Source organism: Otolemur garnettii, unplaced genomic scaffold, assembly GCF_000181295.1.
Source record: "Otolemur garnettii isolate 467f Iridium unplaced genomic scaffold, OtoGar3 scaffold00125, whole genome shotgun sequence".
Taxonomy (NCBI): Eukaryota; Metazoa; Chordata; class Mammalia; order Primates; family Galagidae; genus Otolemur; species Otolemur garnettii.
In genome coordinates, this window is record NW_003852520.1 from 1,446,950 (window position 1) to 1,464,458 (window position 17,509).

At 38.6% G+C, this 17,509-nt stretch overlaps 1 protein-coding gene across 1 annotated transcript in view; it reads right to left on the minus strand.

The window, feature by feature from the left end:
- Nucleotides 1–17,288, minus strand: part of RAP1B (RAP1B, member of RAS oncogene family) — a 21,810-nt gene extending 4,522 nt beyond the window's left edge. The window contains exons 1-6 of the mRNA XM_003797820.3: nucleotides 15,547–17,288; nucleotides 14,340–14,408; nucleotides 11,840–11,896; nucleotides 10,844–10,984; nucleotides 8,137–8,280; nucleotides 7,453–7,569 (exon numbers count right to left, since the gene is read on the minus strand). Coding sequence (XP_003797868.1) covers nucleotides 7,483–7,569; nucleotides 8,137–8,280; nucleotides 10,844–10,984; nucleotides 11,840–11,896; nucleotides 14,340–14,408; nucleotides 15,547–15,603 — 555 coding nt within the window. The 5' untranslated portion in view covers nucleotides 15,604–17,288 and the 3' untranslated portion in view covers nucleotides 7,453–7,482. The remainder of the gene's footprint in view (nucleotides 1–7,452; nucleotides 7,570–8,136; nucleotides 8,281–10,843; nucleotides 10,985–11,839; nucleotides 11,897–14,339; nucleotides 14,409–15,546) is intronic.
- Nucleotides 17,289–17,509: the final 221 nt, after the last annotated feature.

Genomic DNA, 17,509 nt, shown 5'->3' on the forward strand with positions numbered 1-17,509 from the left:
GTTGGTATTTTTTTTTTTTTTTTGAGACAGAGCCTCAAGCTGCCCCCCCTGGGTAGAGTGCCATTGCACCAAAGCTCAGAGCAACCTCCAACTCGTAGGCTCACGTGAGTCTCCTGCCTCAGTCTCCCAATTAGCTGGGACCACAGGTGTCCGCAACAATGCCCGGCTACTATTTTTGGTTGCAGGTGTCATTGTGTCTGACAGGCCCAGGCCGGATTTGAACCCGCCACCTTAGGTGTATGTGGCTGGTGCCTTAGCCACTTGAGCCGCAGGCACTGAGCCACAATGTTGGTATTTTAATAGGGACGACGTTGAATTGGTAAATTACTCTAGGAAATGTAGACATTTTAACAATGTTGATTCTCCCCAGCCTTGAGCATTGGTATGTTCTTCCATTTGTTGATGTCCTCTATTTCTTTTCTTAGGGTTTCATAATTTTTGTTATAGAGGTCCTTCACCTGTTTTGTTAGATATATTCTAAATATTTCATTTCCTTTGGGGCTACTGTGAAAGGAATTGGGTCCTTAATTAACCTCTCATCTTGGCTATTGTTGGTGTATACAAAGGCAACTGACTTGTGGACACTGATTTTATATCCTGAGATGTTACTGTATTTTTTGATGACGTGTAAGAGTCTTGTGGTTGAGTCTTTGGGGTTCTCCAGGTATAAGATCCTATCATCAGCAAAAAGGGAGAGTTTAACCTCCTCTGCTCCCATTTGGATGCCCTTTATTTTCTTGTCTTGTCTAATTGTTATTGGCTAAAACTTCCAGCACAATGTTGAATGGTAATGGTGACAGAGGACAACCTTGTTTGGTTCCAGTTCTAAGAGGAAAAGCTTTTAGTTTTACTCCGTTTAGTAAAATACTAGCTATGAGTTTGTTATAGATAGCTTTGATCAGTTTAAGAAATGTACCACCTATGCCTATACTCCTCCGTGTTCTAATTAAAAAAGGATGCTGGATTTTATTGTATACTTTTTCTGCATCTATTCAGAGGATCATGTAGTCTTTGGTTTTACTTTTCCTGATATGGTGAATAACGTTTATGGACTTTATGGTTTATTAATATAAACCAAGGTTGGTTCATATTAAACCAGTCTTGCATTCCTGGGATGAAACCAACTTGATCCTGATATATGACTTTTTTGATGATAAACTGTAATCTACCACGTTTCCTTGAAAATAAGACACTATCTTATATTTATTTTCTATTAAGAAGACACTCGAGGGCTTATTTTCAGGGGATGTCTTATTTTTATTACATATAATACAAATATTATAATACAACAATCTACATTTATTCAAATACAGTTAAATTGTCTTGTTCTGGAACCTGACAGGGGCAGCCGACCTTGTTGGTGGGGCTGGAGCTAGTGATGCATGAACTCCTTTCCCCTAATCATTCCCAGGTGTGCAATAATAGGATGCCTGCGACTGCAATTACCACACACATACCCACACAAGTGCGAATGGCTCGGAGAAAGAACTGTGGCAGATAAAAGGTATTCCAATCTTCCTTACTGCTCTGCACCCGAAATGGGTGGCATGCCTAGGCAGCATATCTGCCTAGCCATGCCCATAACTAGGTCTTATTACTAGGTTAGGGCTTATATTTATGACAAATGCATATAAACCCTGCTAGGGTTTATTTTTTGGGTAGGTCTTATTTTTGGGGAAACATGGTATTAGCTAAGATTTTATTGAGAATTTTTGGATCTATATTCATTAGTGAAATTGGTCTGAAATTCTCCTTTTTAGTTGGGTCTTTTCCTGGTTTTGGTATCAGAGTGATGTTTGCTTCATAGAACGTGTTGGGGAAGATTCTTTCCTCCTCAATCTTTTGGAATAATTTCTGCAATATAGAAGTAAGCTCTTCCTCAATGGTTTGATAGAATTCTGGGGTGAAGCCATCTGGACCAGGGCATTTTTTTGTTAGTTTTTTTTATTGTTTCTTTGATCTCAGTGCTTGAAATTGGTCTGTTCAGGAGATCTATTTCATCTGGGCTAAGTCTAAGCAGAGGGTGTGATTCCAAATATTGATCCATTTCCTTCACATTGTCAAATTTCTGGGCATAAAGTTTCTGGTAGTATTCAGAGATGATCTCTTGTATCTCTGTGGCATCAGTTGTTTATTTTCCCTTTATCATTTTGGATTGAGGTTACTAGAGATTTTACTTTTTTACTTCTAGTTAGTCTGGCCAAGGGCTTATCTATTTATTTTTTCAAAAACCCAACTCCTTGTTTCATTAATTTTCTATATGATTCTTGTGTCTTTGATTTCATTGATCTCTGATTTAATTTTGGATATTTCTTTTATTCTGCTGGGTTTAGGCTTTGATTGTTGTTCTTTTTCTAATTCCATCAGATGGCTTGTGAGTTTGTTGATGCAACTCTTTTTCTGTTTTTCGAATGCAGGCTTCTAACGCAATTAATTTTCCTCTCAGGATTGCTTTTGCTGTATCCCATAGGTTTTGGTAGCTTGTGTCTTCATTATTGTTATACTCAAGGAAGTTAATGATTTCTTTTTTAATTTCTTCCTGCGCCCAACTATCATTCAACATAAGGTAACTTCCATGCCTTTGTGTGAGGTTTATTGCTGGAGTTGAGTTCCACTTTTAGTGCCTTGTGGTCTGAAAAGATGCAAGGTAGAATTTCAATTCTTTTGATTCTGTTGAGGTTTGTTTTGTGTCCTAGAATATGATCAATTTTGGAGAATGTTCCATGGGACGATGAGAAGAATTCTTTATCTTTGAGAAGAAGTGTTCTATATATGTTTACTAAGCACAGTTGTTCTAGGGTCTTATTTCAATCTCTAATATCTTTGTTTAATTTCTGTTTGGAGGATCTGTCCAGCTCTGAAGAGAGGGGTGTTAAAATCCCGTTATTGTGGTGTTATAGGATGTCATATTGCTCAGACTAAGCAAGGTCTGTTTCAAGAATTTGGGGGCATTTAAATTGAGTGCATAAATATTTTGAATTGAAATGTCTTCTTGTTGTATTTTTCCCTTGACCAATATGAAGTGACCATCATTGTTTTTTGTAACATTAATTGCTTTAAATCCACATGTATCTGAAAATAAGATTGCAACCCCTCTTTTCTTCTGACTTCCATTTGCCTGAAAGATTGATTTCCAACCCTTAACTCTGAGTTTTAATTTGTCTTTCGACATGAGGTGTGTTTCCTGCAAACAGCAAATAGATGGCTTGTGTTTTTATATCCAATCTGCCAATGTATGCCTCTTCAGCGGGGAATTCAAGCCACTGACATTTATTGAGATAATTGACAAGTGTGGTTGTGTTCTATTCATCTTATTTTGTGAAAACCCATTGCTTAGTTTTATCTTTTGCATCATTGTGGAAACTAGGTTCTGTCCATTAATTTCTGGGTGTTTACTTTGCTGAAGGTCCATTGTGATGGTCAGTGGTCCATTGTGGGACAGGTTGAAATATTTCCTGTAAAGCTGGTCTTATAGCAAATTTCCTCAGTGTTTGCATAGCAACAAAAGATTTGACTTCTCTGTCAATTTTAATGCTTAGCATAGTGGGATACAGAATTCTGGGCTGGAAATTGTTCTGTTTAAGTAGGTTAAAGATAGACGACCATTGTCTTCTAGCTTGAAAAGTTTCATTAGAGAAGTCCGTGGTCACCCTGATAGGTTTGCCCCTGTAGGTCAGTTGGCACTTACTCCTGGCAGCCTGCAAAATCTTTTGTCTTGACATTAGATAAATTCATCACAATATGCCTCGGAGAAGGTCTATTTGAGTTGAGGTGACCAGGGGACCGATATCCCTCTTAAATGATTATGACAGAGAGTGATATTTGGGAAATTTTCATTTATAATATTCTCTAGTATGGCTTCCATTCCTCTGGGGCATTCTTCTTCCCCTTCTGGGATACCTATAACTCATATGTTTGAATGCTTCATAAAAGTACCACAATTCTATCAGTGCTTTCTATATCCTTTTCAGCCACTTTAACTATCTGAGTTTATCTCAAAAGCTTTATCTTCTACCTCTGAGATTCTTACTTCAGCATGGTCTAATCCAGGGGTCCTCAAACTTTTAAAACAGGGGGCCAGTTTACTGCACCTCAGACTGTTGGAGGGCCAGACTGCGGGCCCCAGAATGATTCAGCTGCTAAGCAGGACAGGCAGCAGTGGCAAAAACACCCGGCAGGCCGGATAAATGTCCTGGGAAGACTGCATGTGGCCCAAGGGCCATAGTTTGAGGACCCCTGGTCTAATGTGTTGTTAATACTGTCTATTGTATCTTTGAGTTCCCTAATTGACTACTTCATTTTCTTCAGCTCTGCTCTATCTTTTCTGTATTCTTCATATGGTTCATCTCTTATTTGATTCTGTTTTTGAATTTTCTTTTGGTTATTATCCACTTTCTCAGCAATTTCTTTCATTGTTTTTTGATTATTTTCCACTTTCTCAGCAATGTCCTTCATTATTTTCATCACATGTATTTTAAATTCCCCTTCTGTCATTTCTAACATTTCTTTATAGGAGAAATCCTGTGCTGTAGCTACCTCACGATCCCTACAAGGGGTTACTCTGGACTGGCAGTTCATGTTGCCAGGATTTTTTTGCTGATTCTTCTTCACGAGTGTTTTCTTATATCTGTTTCTTTACCCTAATTTCCCTTTCATTTCTTCTTGTTCTACATTATTATGCCGCTGGCCTAAAGTTTTAATGAGTCCTTTTGGTGCAAGACTAGAAGGATGAGAAGACTGAAGAGTAAGAAGGGAAAAAGATTTAAGAAAAATAAATAAAAAGAGAGAGAAAGAAGAGGGGGTGAATAAAAGGAAGTATTGACAAAAAGAAGAAAGGCACCAAAAGAAAGAAACAGGAGTAATATAGGTGTATATAGGGTACTATGACCCACCCTTAAAGACCCCCAACCTCTGCAGGTTCCAGGTTGGGTTATTCCCTTGAAGTCAACAGCTCTTGGCCAGCTGGCTCAGACACAGTACCCTACCTCCACCAGGTAGAGAGGAAAGACAAAAATACTATAAATCAAACCATAACAAGCAAGCAAAAACCCTAACAGGATAAAATTGGGGCAAAAAAACAAATAATAGGGGCAGACACACTGGCAAAAATGAAAGTAATTATTAAAGAAGGCAAAAATGGAAGATTGTATTTAAATAAAAAAAAAAGAAAAAGAAAAAAGTAAAAAAAATGTTGAAATTAAAAACAAAAACAAAACCCAAAACCAAAAAAACAAATAATATATATATCTTGGCAAATACTGTCTGGGCAACAGGTGATCTGGGGAATGAGAAGTTAATCTCAATGTTGAAACAGCTGTACAAGATGGAGACTAGAGGCCTCAGATGATTTCACAGACCCTGCAGGCTTAAAAGCCCAAATGTCTCCTCAGGCCACTTAAAAGACACTCCAGACCAGGTGTCCTCAAACTTTTTAAACAGGGGGCCAGTTCACTGTCCCTCAAGATTGTTGGAGAGCCGACTGCAGGCCCTGGGACAAGTTGGCTGTTAAGCAGGACAGGCAGTGGTGGCAAAAACACCCGGCAGGCCGGATAAATGTCCTTGGTGGGCCACATGTGGCACGTGGGCTATATATAGTTTGAGGATGCCTGCTCCAGACCATGAACCTTGGCCCAACAGAAGCTTTCCAAGGAAAGCACTTATCCCTGGGATCTCTCCTGGTGTGGCTGCCTTCTTATCCAGTGTGCCAAATCCAGTTTTCCTCAATGCCCCTGAGGGCCAAGGCTGTTAATCTGCCAAACACTTGGATCTCCGCACTTCCCCAGCATCTCAGCCCTCGCCTTTGGACAGTTCAGTCACTAGATTACTCGCCCAAGGTCTCCTGGCTGATCCTTATGCTGCAAGACGCAGGGGCAGCTCCCCCATAACTGCTGTGAGGGCAGCCCACAGCTGAACGGCATTAGCTCCTTACCAGCTCAGCAACTCAGTCTGGAGCCCCAGACAGTGCCCAAAGTCATCCACACACTGGCCCAAGGTCTCCCAAGGCAGTTCAATGGAATGCCCAAATCCAGAAAAACCAAAACAGCCCCCAGGCAAGGCTCTTGCTATAGGTAAAACTGCAGGCAGCCTCTGACTGAACAAATGGGCACCTACTACTTGCCGGTTCTCCACCGCTTCTGACCTCCTCATGCGGTCCAGAAGTCTCTCGCTGACTTCCTGGATCACCAGAGGACAGCCTCTGGGCAAAACCCACTGGCCAGAGATGCCTGGAGTCTTCACTCCCCACTCTCACTGCATCCGGTTACACAGAAGTTGCTACTCGGCCACCATCCTGATTAGATCTCCCCCTATAAAGTTTTGTTCTCAGGCCAATGTCACACTCAGGCTTCAAGTGTTCTACTCTATTTTTAGAGACAGGGTCTTGCTCTTGCTCAGGCTGGTCTCAAACCCCAGAGCACAGGTGATTTACCCGCCTCAGCCTCCCTGAGTGCTGGGATTACAGGTGTAAGCCACCACAACCGGCCCAAATGCATGGTTTAATAACTGAATTGAAAACTATTATCACTGGCAAACACAGCAGCTGAGTGTTTATGAGGTGCCAGGCACTGATCTAACTGCTCGATAAGAACTGACCTCATTTAATGACTATTTTCATAACCTATGTAAAAATGTATGTTCAGTTCTCCTTTGCTATCTCATCTCTGGGTTGTATTTGTGGTGCTCTCTGCTGGAATTCTTTATCCACAACATAGGCTAATTTCTACTTGTCCCTCAGATCTCAGCTTAGATGTCTCTTACTCTTGACACGTTCCCTAAATCCTCAGTCCATGTTTGACAGGTCTGTTGCCCCAATTACCTGTTCCTACAGCATCCATGATGGCACAGTGGTTAAGCATGGTCTCTCCATTCAAATTCTGGCTCTCCTTTACTAACTGCAGGGCTTGAACAACTCAAAATCTTTCTGTTAACAGTTATCTCATTTATAATATGGGAATAATATTTCTTGTCTCGTAGGCTTGTGTGGGAATCCAATTAATATACAGACAGTATTAAGATTTCCTGGCACATGGTAAATATGTAAGAGGTTTTCATTATTGGCACTATGCTGGATTTATCCTGTCATACCATTAATCACTTTTTGCAGTTTAGTGGGTGTCTCTTTCTTTCAGTACATTTTAATTAACTTCAGGTAATTAAAGGCAAGGAGAAAAGGTTCTTGTCCACTACTGTACTGCCAGCACCAACCAACGTACCATTAGGGTATAAGTTATATAATGAATGAACTTACTTAGAATATTCACTTGTGTAAAATAACTTATGATGACAGGTAAATGAAACTATTATTTTAATAGGGTATCATACTAAGCCATATAGATATACTGAAAAGAAGGTAACCATTTTTTTTTTTTTAGAATTAACCAAAAAAATTCTATACTTGCTTTCACAACAGAGTGTCCCTAATAAAGTTGTTATAGGAAAGAGTCATTAACATACCTGGCTCAGAGCTACAATGCATTTAGTATATTAAAGCAGCTGACATGATGACTTTTTGCGAGGCTTCCCAGGCACTGGAGTTTTTCTGTTAATTTGCCGCACTAGGTCATAAAAGATCTGCAAAAATATTCATTTAAAAAAAAATTTATGGTGAAAAAAATTTAAAAAGCAAAGAATGAAAAAGTAAAATGAAAAACTAGTGATTTTCATGTATATAAATGTGAATTCCCAGAAAGCAACTCTTCTGTCCAGCTAATGAATGAGTAAAACCAGGTGTTTTACTGCCACTTGCCCAGTGCTTTTTTGCTTATTTGGGGGGATGATTCTTCTTAAATATGCAGTTGAAAGAACTGCAGAATCTTATCTTAGTTCAATTAGAATATTTACCATCACACAAAGAAAAACATCCTTTACTCTTCTCCACATCTTTTTATGTTTTTATTCTATAAAATGACTTTAAGCCCCTTTAAGAACCATGCATGCCCTTTTAAATTTTAGTCCCTTTTATTAAGCATTTTATTATACTCTGGATACCTGAGGACTTTAAGATTTTTTCTTGCCAATAAGATCAACATATCACTTTGAGTACATATCAACGTGGGGTTACTTCAATAAACATTTTTTCCAATAATTGTGAATGTTGTATTCCAAATAGAGAGCTATGTTAAGCACATATGACCATACCTCATTAACATTTATTTTTGATTTTGCAGAAGACTCTAAGAATGCACAGTTGTTCCACTGTCTTGCTAGATTTTGACCTTGTTCCTTTCCTACAACTCTTTCATCTTCCAAGTCACACTTATTACCGACCAGAATCATTGGAACCTAAAAATATATTTGTGAGGGTAAAAAATAAGTAAATATGCTATATAAATTCCAATCAAAACAATTTTAAAAGGCAAGCCTAAGGATTACTTTTTACATAAGATGCCAAATAAAAATACTAAATTAATTATGTGTAATAGAATATAGTTAAAACATGAAAGTCTTAACAACATTAATTTGTACAACAAACAGTATTGGCTTTCATATCAGGTACACTGCCAGTTGTCTCCACTGCCTTCTCTTCTCAGGGAGATGTCAAACGATAATTCCAGAGGGAAGAAAACAGAAAAAGATACCAAGCTATGACCTACTTGTGAAAGAGTGGAAAAAAACCTTAAAATTGTATTACAATGGACTTATAACTAATTATAGTAAGTAAAACATATAACCTTTCAAGAAGGAAGTATGACAGGGTGGTAGTGTGAAAAGCCAATATACTTCAACATTTTTCTTTTTTGAGACAGAGCCTCAAGCTGTCCCCCCAGGTAGAGTGCTGTGGCATCACAGCTCACAGCAACCTCCAACTCCTGGGCTCAAGTGAGTCTTCTGCCTCCCAAGTAGCTGGGACCACAGGCGCCTGCCACAATGCCCGGCTATTTTTTGGTTGCAGCTGTCTTTGTTATTTGGCGGGCCCAAGGTGGATTCGAACTTGCCACCTTAGCTGTATGTGGCTGGCACCTTAGCCACATGAGCCACAGGTGCCAAGCCTACACTTCAACATTTAAAAATGTTTCTCTAAAGTGTTAATCAACCTCAAGTTTTCTCATTTCTTGACATTCATTTATCAGATAAGCATTCTTAACTGCACAACGCAAATAAGAGAAATTTGGGAAGTATACACAATGGAATATTAAGCTTCTCTTATATTAAAAAGCCAAAAAATTAAATTAAATTTAATAAGATCAAGAACACTTATTAATGGCATAATGTAGGTGAATTATGCAAAGTTCATAATTTTAAGTAAAAGAATACTATGGGAGGGGGCGGCACCTGTGGCTCAGTGGGTATGGCACTGGCCCCATATACTGAGGGTGGCGGATTCAAACCTGGCCCTGGCCTAACTGCAACAACAACAAAAAATAGCTGGGCATTGTGGTGGGTGCCTGTGGTCCCAGATACTCGAGAGAGTGAGGCAAGAGAGTCACCTAAGCCGAGGAGCTGGAGGTTGCTGTGAGCTGTGTGATGCCATGGCACTCTACCAAGGGTGACAAAGTAAGACTGTCTCTACCAAAAAAAAAAAAAAAGAGAGAGAGAGAGAGAGAAAATACTATAGGGAAAAACAAAACTTATTTTATAAAAACCGGTATTAACCACTGCATAATTGGCTTTTTAAAGCATTTTTGGAAAAAACCCAAACTGGAAAAGAATTGTGGCTTGATATAGAGTTTATTAGGCATTTCATAAATACTCCTTTAATGCAGTTGATAGAAGAAAACTATGGCAGTTACTAGAGACAACACAATATAACAGATTTACTAACTAAAAAAATGCTCACTCCGGGCTGGGCACGGTGGCTCATGCCTATAATCCTAACACTCTGTGGGAGGCTGAGGCAGTGGATAGCTTGAGCTCAAGGGCTCGAAATCAGCTTAAGCAAGAGCAAGACCCCGTCTCTAAAAATAGCTAGGCATTGTGGCAGGCCCCTGTAGTCCTAGCTACTTGGGAGGCTGAGGCAAGAGGATCATTTGAACCCAAGAGTTTGAGGTTGCTGTGAGCTGTGATATTACCACACTCTACACAGGGCAACAAAGTGAAACTGTCTCAAAAAAAAAAAAAAAAAAAGAAAAAAGAAAAAAAAGAACTCACTTTGGGTGTTGGACCCAGAAATCTGTTTTAACCAGGTGATTTTGTTGCAAGATTAATTTTGAGAACCAATATTACATATAGTATGATAAGAAATGATTTTTTTTCTTTTTTTTATTGAATGATAATTATGTACATTAATGCAATTCTGGGGTACAGTGTGGTGTTTTCACATACAATTCGAAACACTTCCATCAAACTGGTTAACATAGCCTTCATGTCATTTTCTTAGTTAGAAATGATCTTTTTGGTATTTCACATAGGATTAAAATCCACTATGGTATACTCTAAAGGGATACCTCAATGAAACTTAGAATCTAATGTTTTTCATGCTTTATTTTTAAAATTATTATGCCGTCACAGCTGCTTGAGATAGGTACATTTAAATGTCTGATTCTTATTAAAAATGTTCTTAAATCTACCAGAAATGTGGCCCAGAACATCACTCATTCTATTAGTACCACAGGCCCCCACATCCCTCCTTCTTCTCCACCAAATGCATGGTTTAAAAACAGGAATGGTGCAACATTTAATTTTCCTAAGATAATGGAAAAGGAGGGAATTTCTCACCTTCCACATGATTTATATTTGAACACATGTAGAAGTGTTAAAGATACATTTTTGACTAAAGGAAAAAGCTTTTGCTCCCCCCCCGCATCTGCCCAAATACATGAACTTTAAAACTTGAGTTTAAATTTAAACTTTAAAACTGATTTAATAAGTGTTTTGAAATAAAATATATGTTAAAGAGCAAGCTCACATCATCAGTGTCTTTAACTCGAAGAATCTGTTCTCTCAGATCTTGTAAGTCATTAAATGTGGACTGTGCTGTGATTGAATAAACTAATGCAAAGCCTTGTCCATTCTTCATGTACAAATCCCTCATTGCTGTAAATTGTTCCTATAAAAGGAATATTAAAAACAAGAAATGTTTTAGAATTAATTTAACCATTTTCAGAGTTTATAATGTTTATAGCTCACTGAAGAATACTATAGTATTACAGAACACTTCTTAAAAATACGGTCCATAGTCCATGGCAAGATATTATTTGAAAAAATTGGTATTTTAAGAAATAGATTTAAAAATAATACAAAGTAGATTTATTTACAATAAATATGTATACTCCAATGGAACAGAAAAATTGTTCCCAAAAGCTACTTGAAGGTAGTTTTTAAATCTATCATAATGTGTAAAGCACCCCAGCTGTCTCCTCAGGAGCCTGTCAGCTCACAGGCACAGCTCGGGGAGCAGCAGCACCTTACACACATCATGTCATTTTCTCTTCCTCCTCTGGACCATGAGCATTTGAGGGTAAGAACATAATGTCTGGCATATATCAGGTACTCAAATATTAGCTGAAGGAATACTACATACCCAGAATAAATCTCCTTTTCACCTTTAACAAATCTAGTCAGTTTATTAATACTCTGAAGGGGAAAATAATAAAAAAAACTTTACAGCTGCTAAGGAAAGAATGTATGCTCAAGTATTCTCCACACTATTTATATTGTTTCAAAAGTATCAGTGAGGTTGATACTTTTTCCAACAAATTTTCTAATTAATTTTTCATTAACTGACCCACTGCAATAGTAAAGGACAATATAAAAAAGGTAGAATTCAAGAGAATAAGAAAAATTCCTTTAAGATTTAATGCAAACTTCAATAAGCTTCCCTACTATTTGTTTATAGAGCACTAGCATTTACTGAGTTGCTATTATATAAATCACATATGCTTTGGTACTTTGCTTTACATACCGTTCCTGCAGTATCCAAGATTTCAAGCATACACTGTTGTGCATCTACTTCAACTTGCTGTAAGAAAAATTAAAATACGCTATCGTTTTTTATGTGCTTAAGATATCTTAATACATGCAAACATTAATATATTATAACAGGTATAGATTATAAAAATTTTACAAGCTATTATCAAGCCATACTTTAACAAAACAGGAGGAAAAACATCTAAGCAAGCAAAGTGTACATACTATGTGTACTATGCTCAAAAATCCCTGTTTTTTTTCTTTTTTGAGACAGAGCCTCAAGCGAGTCTCCTGCCTCCGCCTCCCAAGTAGCTGGGACCACAGGCGCCCGCCACAACGCCTGGCTATTTTTTGGTTGCAGCCGTCATTGTTGTTGGGCGGGTCCGGGCTGGGGATTCGAACCCGCCACTTTAGGTGTACGTGGCTGGCGCCTTAGCCGGTTGAGCTATAGGCGCCGAGCCAATCCCTGTGTTCTTGAGTCAATATAAGGACACCTATAAGATCCAGTCTCAATACGAATCACACAGCACTTATATCTGGAGAAGAAATAATTTCAACATTGCTGAAATAAATAAAACTAGTAATAGTTCTAATAATACCAGAAGTAATCTTGTTTATCTCAACTTTTCCATAATACTTTAGATAGATCATTTCTCTAGATAAGTGTATATTCCAGCACCATACTGGAACAAGATTTCTGGCAGCAAGGAAGCAGTGCCACAGCCATTAAATAAATTTTACACGTATCTCTGTTACCCTTTTTCACCTAATATTTCCTAGGGAAACAAGTTATTTAGAATTGAGTAAAAGATTACTATTGCCTCACAGCTGGGGTACAGGAAAGTATTTCCAGTTTTCTTGACAGAGGGTGGACAGGAGGGAGGAGTGGAAACAGTATCTGTATAACTAGGGTGACCAGATTTTAACATCAGTAAGGCGGGACAACATGGCCCGAGGGTGGGGCGGGGCAGGGCAGGGCCTGACAACAATGCAAACTTTGATAAGCAGTTCTCGATAATCACTTCTCAACGATTATTTGTTATCATTACAGTTTAACATAAAATTAACAAAAATAATATAAAACTCATATTCTGGCGAAATAGCCACATGGCAGCCGAAAACCGTATATTCCCTTTCTGTTCACCTGCCCGTTAGTGCATTCTTTCCAAAAATCGGGACTTTTTAAAAACGCCAAGGGATGTGGGACAAAAAGTGGGACATCTGGTCACCCTCTGTATAACTGAAGGGCTGGGAGGAGCGGAAACAGTTATCTGTACAACTGAAGGGCTGTACGTCAGGTGGGAAGCCAACTTTCTCCCTACTGCACGCTCTTTTACTGTCACACACTGTCAGAGGACATGGCAACTAAACTTTCTGCAGGGGAGGAGCCCTCATCTGAAAATCAGAAATCTGAAAGTGCTCCAAAATCTGAAGGCATTTGAGCTATATGTGGAATACAATGCCACACGTGGAAAATTCTACACCTAAGCTCATGTAACAGGTAGAAGTCAAAACGTAGTCAAAACTTTAAGCACAAAATTATTAAAAGTGTTGCATATAATTACCTTTAGACTGTGTGCATGCAGTATATATGAAACATAAATGGAATTCTATGTTTAGATTTGTGTTTCATCCCTAAGGTATCTCATTAGGTCTATGCAAATATTCCAAAAATTAAAAAAAAAAAAAATCCAAAATCTGAAATGCTTCTGGTTCCAAGAATTTCAGATAGGGGATTTTTTTTTTGCAGTTTTTGGCTGGGGCTGGGTTTGAACCCACCACCTCCCGCATGTGGGGCCAGTGTCCTACTCCTTTGAGCCACAGGCGCCCCAGATAGGGGATTTTTTAACCTGTATTGTAAACAGTGACACATTCTCTCTCTTTTTTTTTTCTTTTTGAGATGGAGCCTCAAGCTATCCCCCTGGGTAGAATGCCATGGCATCACGCTCACAGCAACCTCCAACTCCTGGGCTCAAGCGAGTCTCCTGCCTCAGTCTCCCAAGTAGCTGGAACTATAGGCGCCCGCCACAACGCCTGGCCATTTTTTGGTTGCAGCCATCATTGTTGTTTGGTGGGCCTGGGTTGGGGATTCGAACCCGCCACCTTAGGTGTATGTGGCTGGCGCCTTAGCCGCTTTAGCCACAGGCGCCGAGCCCAGTGACACATTCTCAAGGGGCTAATAGGAATTTTAGGAAGACTTTGTATGTCTATCTCTAGGCTAAAGAAGGGAGTTTGACATTAGTCTTTTAGGGGGAAGCATGAGGCTACCACATGAAATGAATGTTCTGCTTTAAAGTGTGCATGTCCATTGCAATATGAGGGTTTGGAGAAACAAAACTCTGTGAGTGTGTGAGTATTTACGATTTTTCCAAAACTAGTAAACATGCAATCTCAGACATGTTTTAAGTGTAAACACATAATTAAGTGTAAACTGTTCCCACTAATTAATTGAAAAGCTAAAAATCAAAAGAGAAAAGGCCTTCAAAAATACATACCTTTCTATAAGAATCTTCTATCGTAGGATCATATTTTTCAACAAAAATCCCTTGAACAAATTGTACAGTCTGAAAAAAATTAACACACCATTATACTTCTAAAGAAAAGAACAAATTCAAATTTGTACATTTTAAAGTACTTACTTCACATACGTCATTATGCCATTGATGAAAAAAATTACCAATACTACATGTGAATGTATATATTTGGTGAGAAAATTACCTCAGAAAACCTGTTTTTCTTTTCTTTTCTTGAGACAGAGTCTTACTATGTCGCCCTGAGTAGAGTGCCATGGCATCACAAGCTCACAGCAACCTCAAACTCCTGGGCTTAAGCACTCTCTTGCCTCAGCCCCCCAAGTAGCTGGGACTACAGGTGCCCACACAACATGTGGCTATTTTTTTGTTGTAGTTGTTTAGCAGGCCCAGGCCAGGTTTGAATCTACCTGCCTTGGTGTATGTGGCCGGTGCCCTAATGACTGAGCTAGGGGCACTGAGCCAGAAAGCCTATTTTTATTTAAAAAAAAAAAATTAATAGACACTACACTCCTTATTTAATTCTAAGTTGAGAGATCATTTATTCTAAAAATTTTAAGTATTTACTGTTCCAGTCTTCAGGGGTCAAAACTTGATTTTAACTAGATGGCACCCTAGTGGCTAGGTAAGACAGTTTGTCTCACTACAGAGAAAGTGAAGGTCAATCTGTTGTTATCTTCTGGTGGGGATTTGCTAAATGCAATGATTCATCAAGTTATTTTCCCTAAATGTCTCCCCTTCTGCTATCCCATTCCTTGATGCAGAAAACACAGCCATTTAGATAATGGAACACTGGACAGTCAAAGATAGTATTAAAAAAGAGATCTCATAAGCTTTGATATTTTCTAACATAAAATATATAGTAAAAGCTGACTCAGGAAGACCAAAATTCATTCCTATCTGGTTCTGAAATGCAGACACATATTCATTCATACACTCTCATTCTCTGTGCTTAGTCCAAACTATATTCTGGCATACCTCATGTCAGTCCAGAACCAATGTTGCAAGGAGATATAATTAAAAGTTAGGTGAAATTACAAGAAAAATATGGTATTGCTTCTAAAATCATTATGGGATTTCATTTTAACCAAGACAAATAATCAAAACCCAAACCTCAACAGAAAAAAAATGTTTTAGGGTAAAAAACTTAGGTATAGTAAGAACGACTTACCAGAGCAGACTTTCCAACACCTCCTGAGCCAAGAACGACTAGCTTATACTCACGCATGATGCAAATTTGTCAAAACTTAGTACCTTATTAGAGGGGGAAAAAAAAAAAATTCTAAGTAACGTCTCTGTGTTCATGTGCTTCTTCTATAAACAACACACTCAGGCAAGTAGATTTATTTAAAGTGACTGCTATACAACTCTAACATAGAACCCCCTGTAAATAGACTGGCTAAAGAATGCTCAGAGGTAAAAGTAAACTAGAGAATTACAGATGTGACTTTCAGCCCTATCCTAACTTCAAAAAGAATATTAACAAAAATTGGGGGGTTGAAAGACATCACAAAGGGTATTCTACTGGTCCTAAGATGACAGTGACAGACACACCTTCTCCTTTCTCAGAAACTACCCCCAAACAAGAACAGGAAACAAATACAAATATCCTAATGTACCATGTGGCACCATGAGCTGCAAGCAGCTGAATGATTACTGAGTGTAGGATATATGCCCAATGAACAAAACAGACAAAAATCTTCACCCTTAATTGAGCTCGTGTCCTAGAAAAACGAACAAGATAGGACAGGGCTATTAAAATACGTATGTGACCTATCAGCTTTTGTTACTTAAGTTTTACTGAAACACAGCCATACTCATTAACTCATCTATTGCCTATGCGTCCTCTGAACTCTAACAGCAATGCAGTTACAAGGGAGGCCATCTGGTCCACAAAGCCTAACTATTTACTCTCTGACCAACCCCTGGATAGACGAATGGCAAATGTAAACAGCTGGCAGAGGAAGGAAACGGAAGACCAAGTATCTATTCCTGAAATTGGGGGGAGGTAGAGATATAGAGACTGAAAATGGTCTGGATCAGACAGAACTGAAGAATATGAGTCCCAAGACTGAATAAGCCCAGTTCGTGTTAAATGTGATGAAATAGTAGAAAATAAAACGGAATAAAACCAAAAAGAAAAAACTCATACCAAGGCTTATGAAATTTCACTATAATGATATATACAAGGTCCAAAAGGTTTCCAGAGTAGTGGATTACAAGAGAATACAGTCCTAGAAAAAGCTATAAATGGTCAGTAGCCATGGTACAAAAGTAGTGACTGGATTTTAAACCTTCTTAAGAAATGACAGTTTTTAAGACAGTAACAACTGCTAGAATTGGTTTAAATGAATCTGATCAGCCAATAACAATTTGCTTCAGTGAATATGCTTTTGCAAATTAACCAATTAGTGATGGCCTCTTATTTTCGAAAGCTGACCAATTAAGAACTGGACTCACTTTAATGAACATATACATCTGAATGCCAACCAATCAACTGACTCACCTGAGTGAAAATGTTTCTATAGCTAAAGTAACTTCATTTCTGACATTAAAAATTTGCCAATCTTTGAACTTTTAATTTCCCCAAACTCTATAAAGCCAAGGGTTTGTTGTGTTCAGGGGAGGCTCAATCTGACCAAGACAGCTTTTTCTGTAAATCATCAGTAACTTCAGCGTCCTGGGTTTTCCAGATATTAAATGTTATTTCGCCATACTCTCACAATATCACCTACAACCTACATTTGGCATCATCCCAAGGAACTCTTAGACAAATGGGTATATTTTTCTTGTGTGTAATTTCTGTTTATTCTTTGAATTTGCTAACAAATCAATCAGTCTTTATGATGGCAGCACCAATTTGGTTTCTTGAGCTTCCACTGCTAAATTAAAATTGTTTTCTTTTTTGAGTCAGAATCGCACGCTGTGGCCCTGGGTAGAGTGCTGTGGTGTCACAGTGCATAGCAACCTCAAACTCTTGGGCTTAAGTGATTCTCTTGCCTCAGCCTCCCAAGTAGCTGGGACTACAGGTGCACGGCTAGTTTTCTTGTTGCAGTTGTCACTGTTGTTTAGCAGGCCCGGGCCGGATTGGAACCCTCCAGCCTTCATGTATGTGGCTGGTGACTTACCCACTG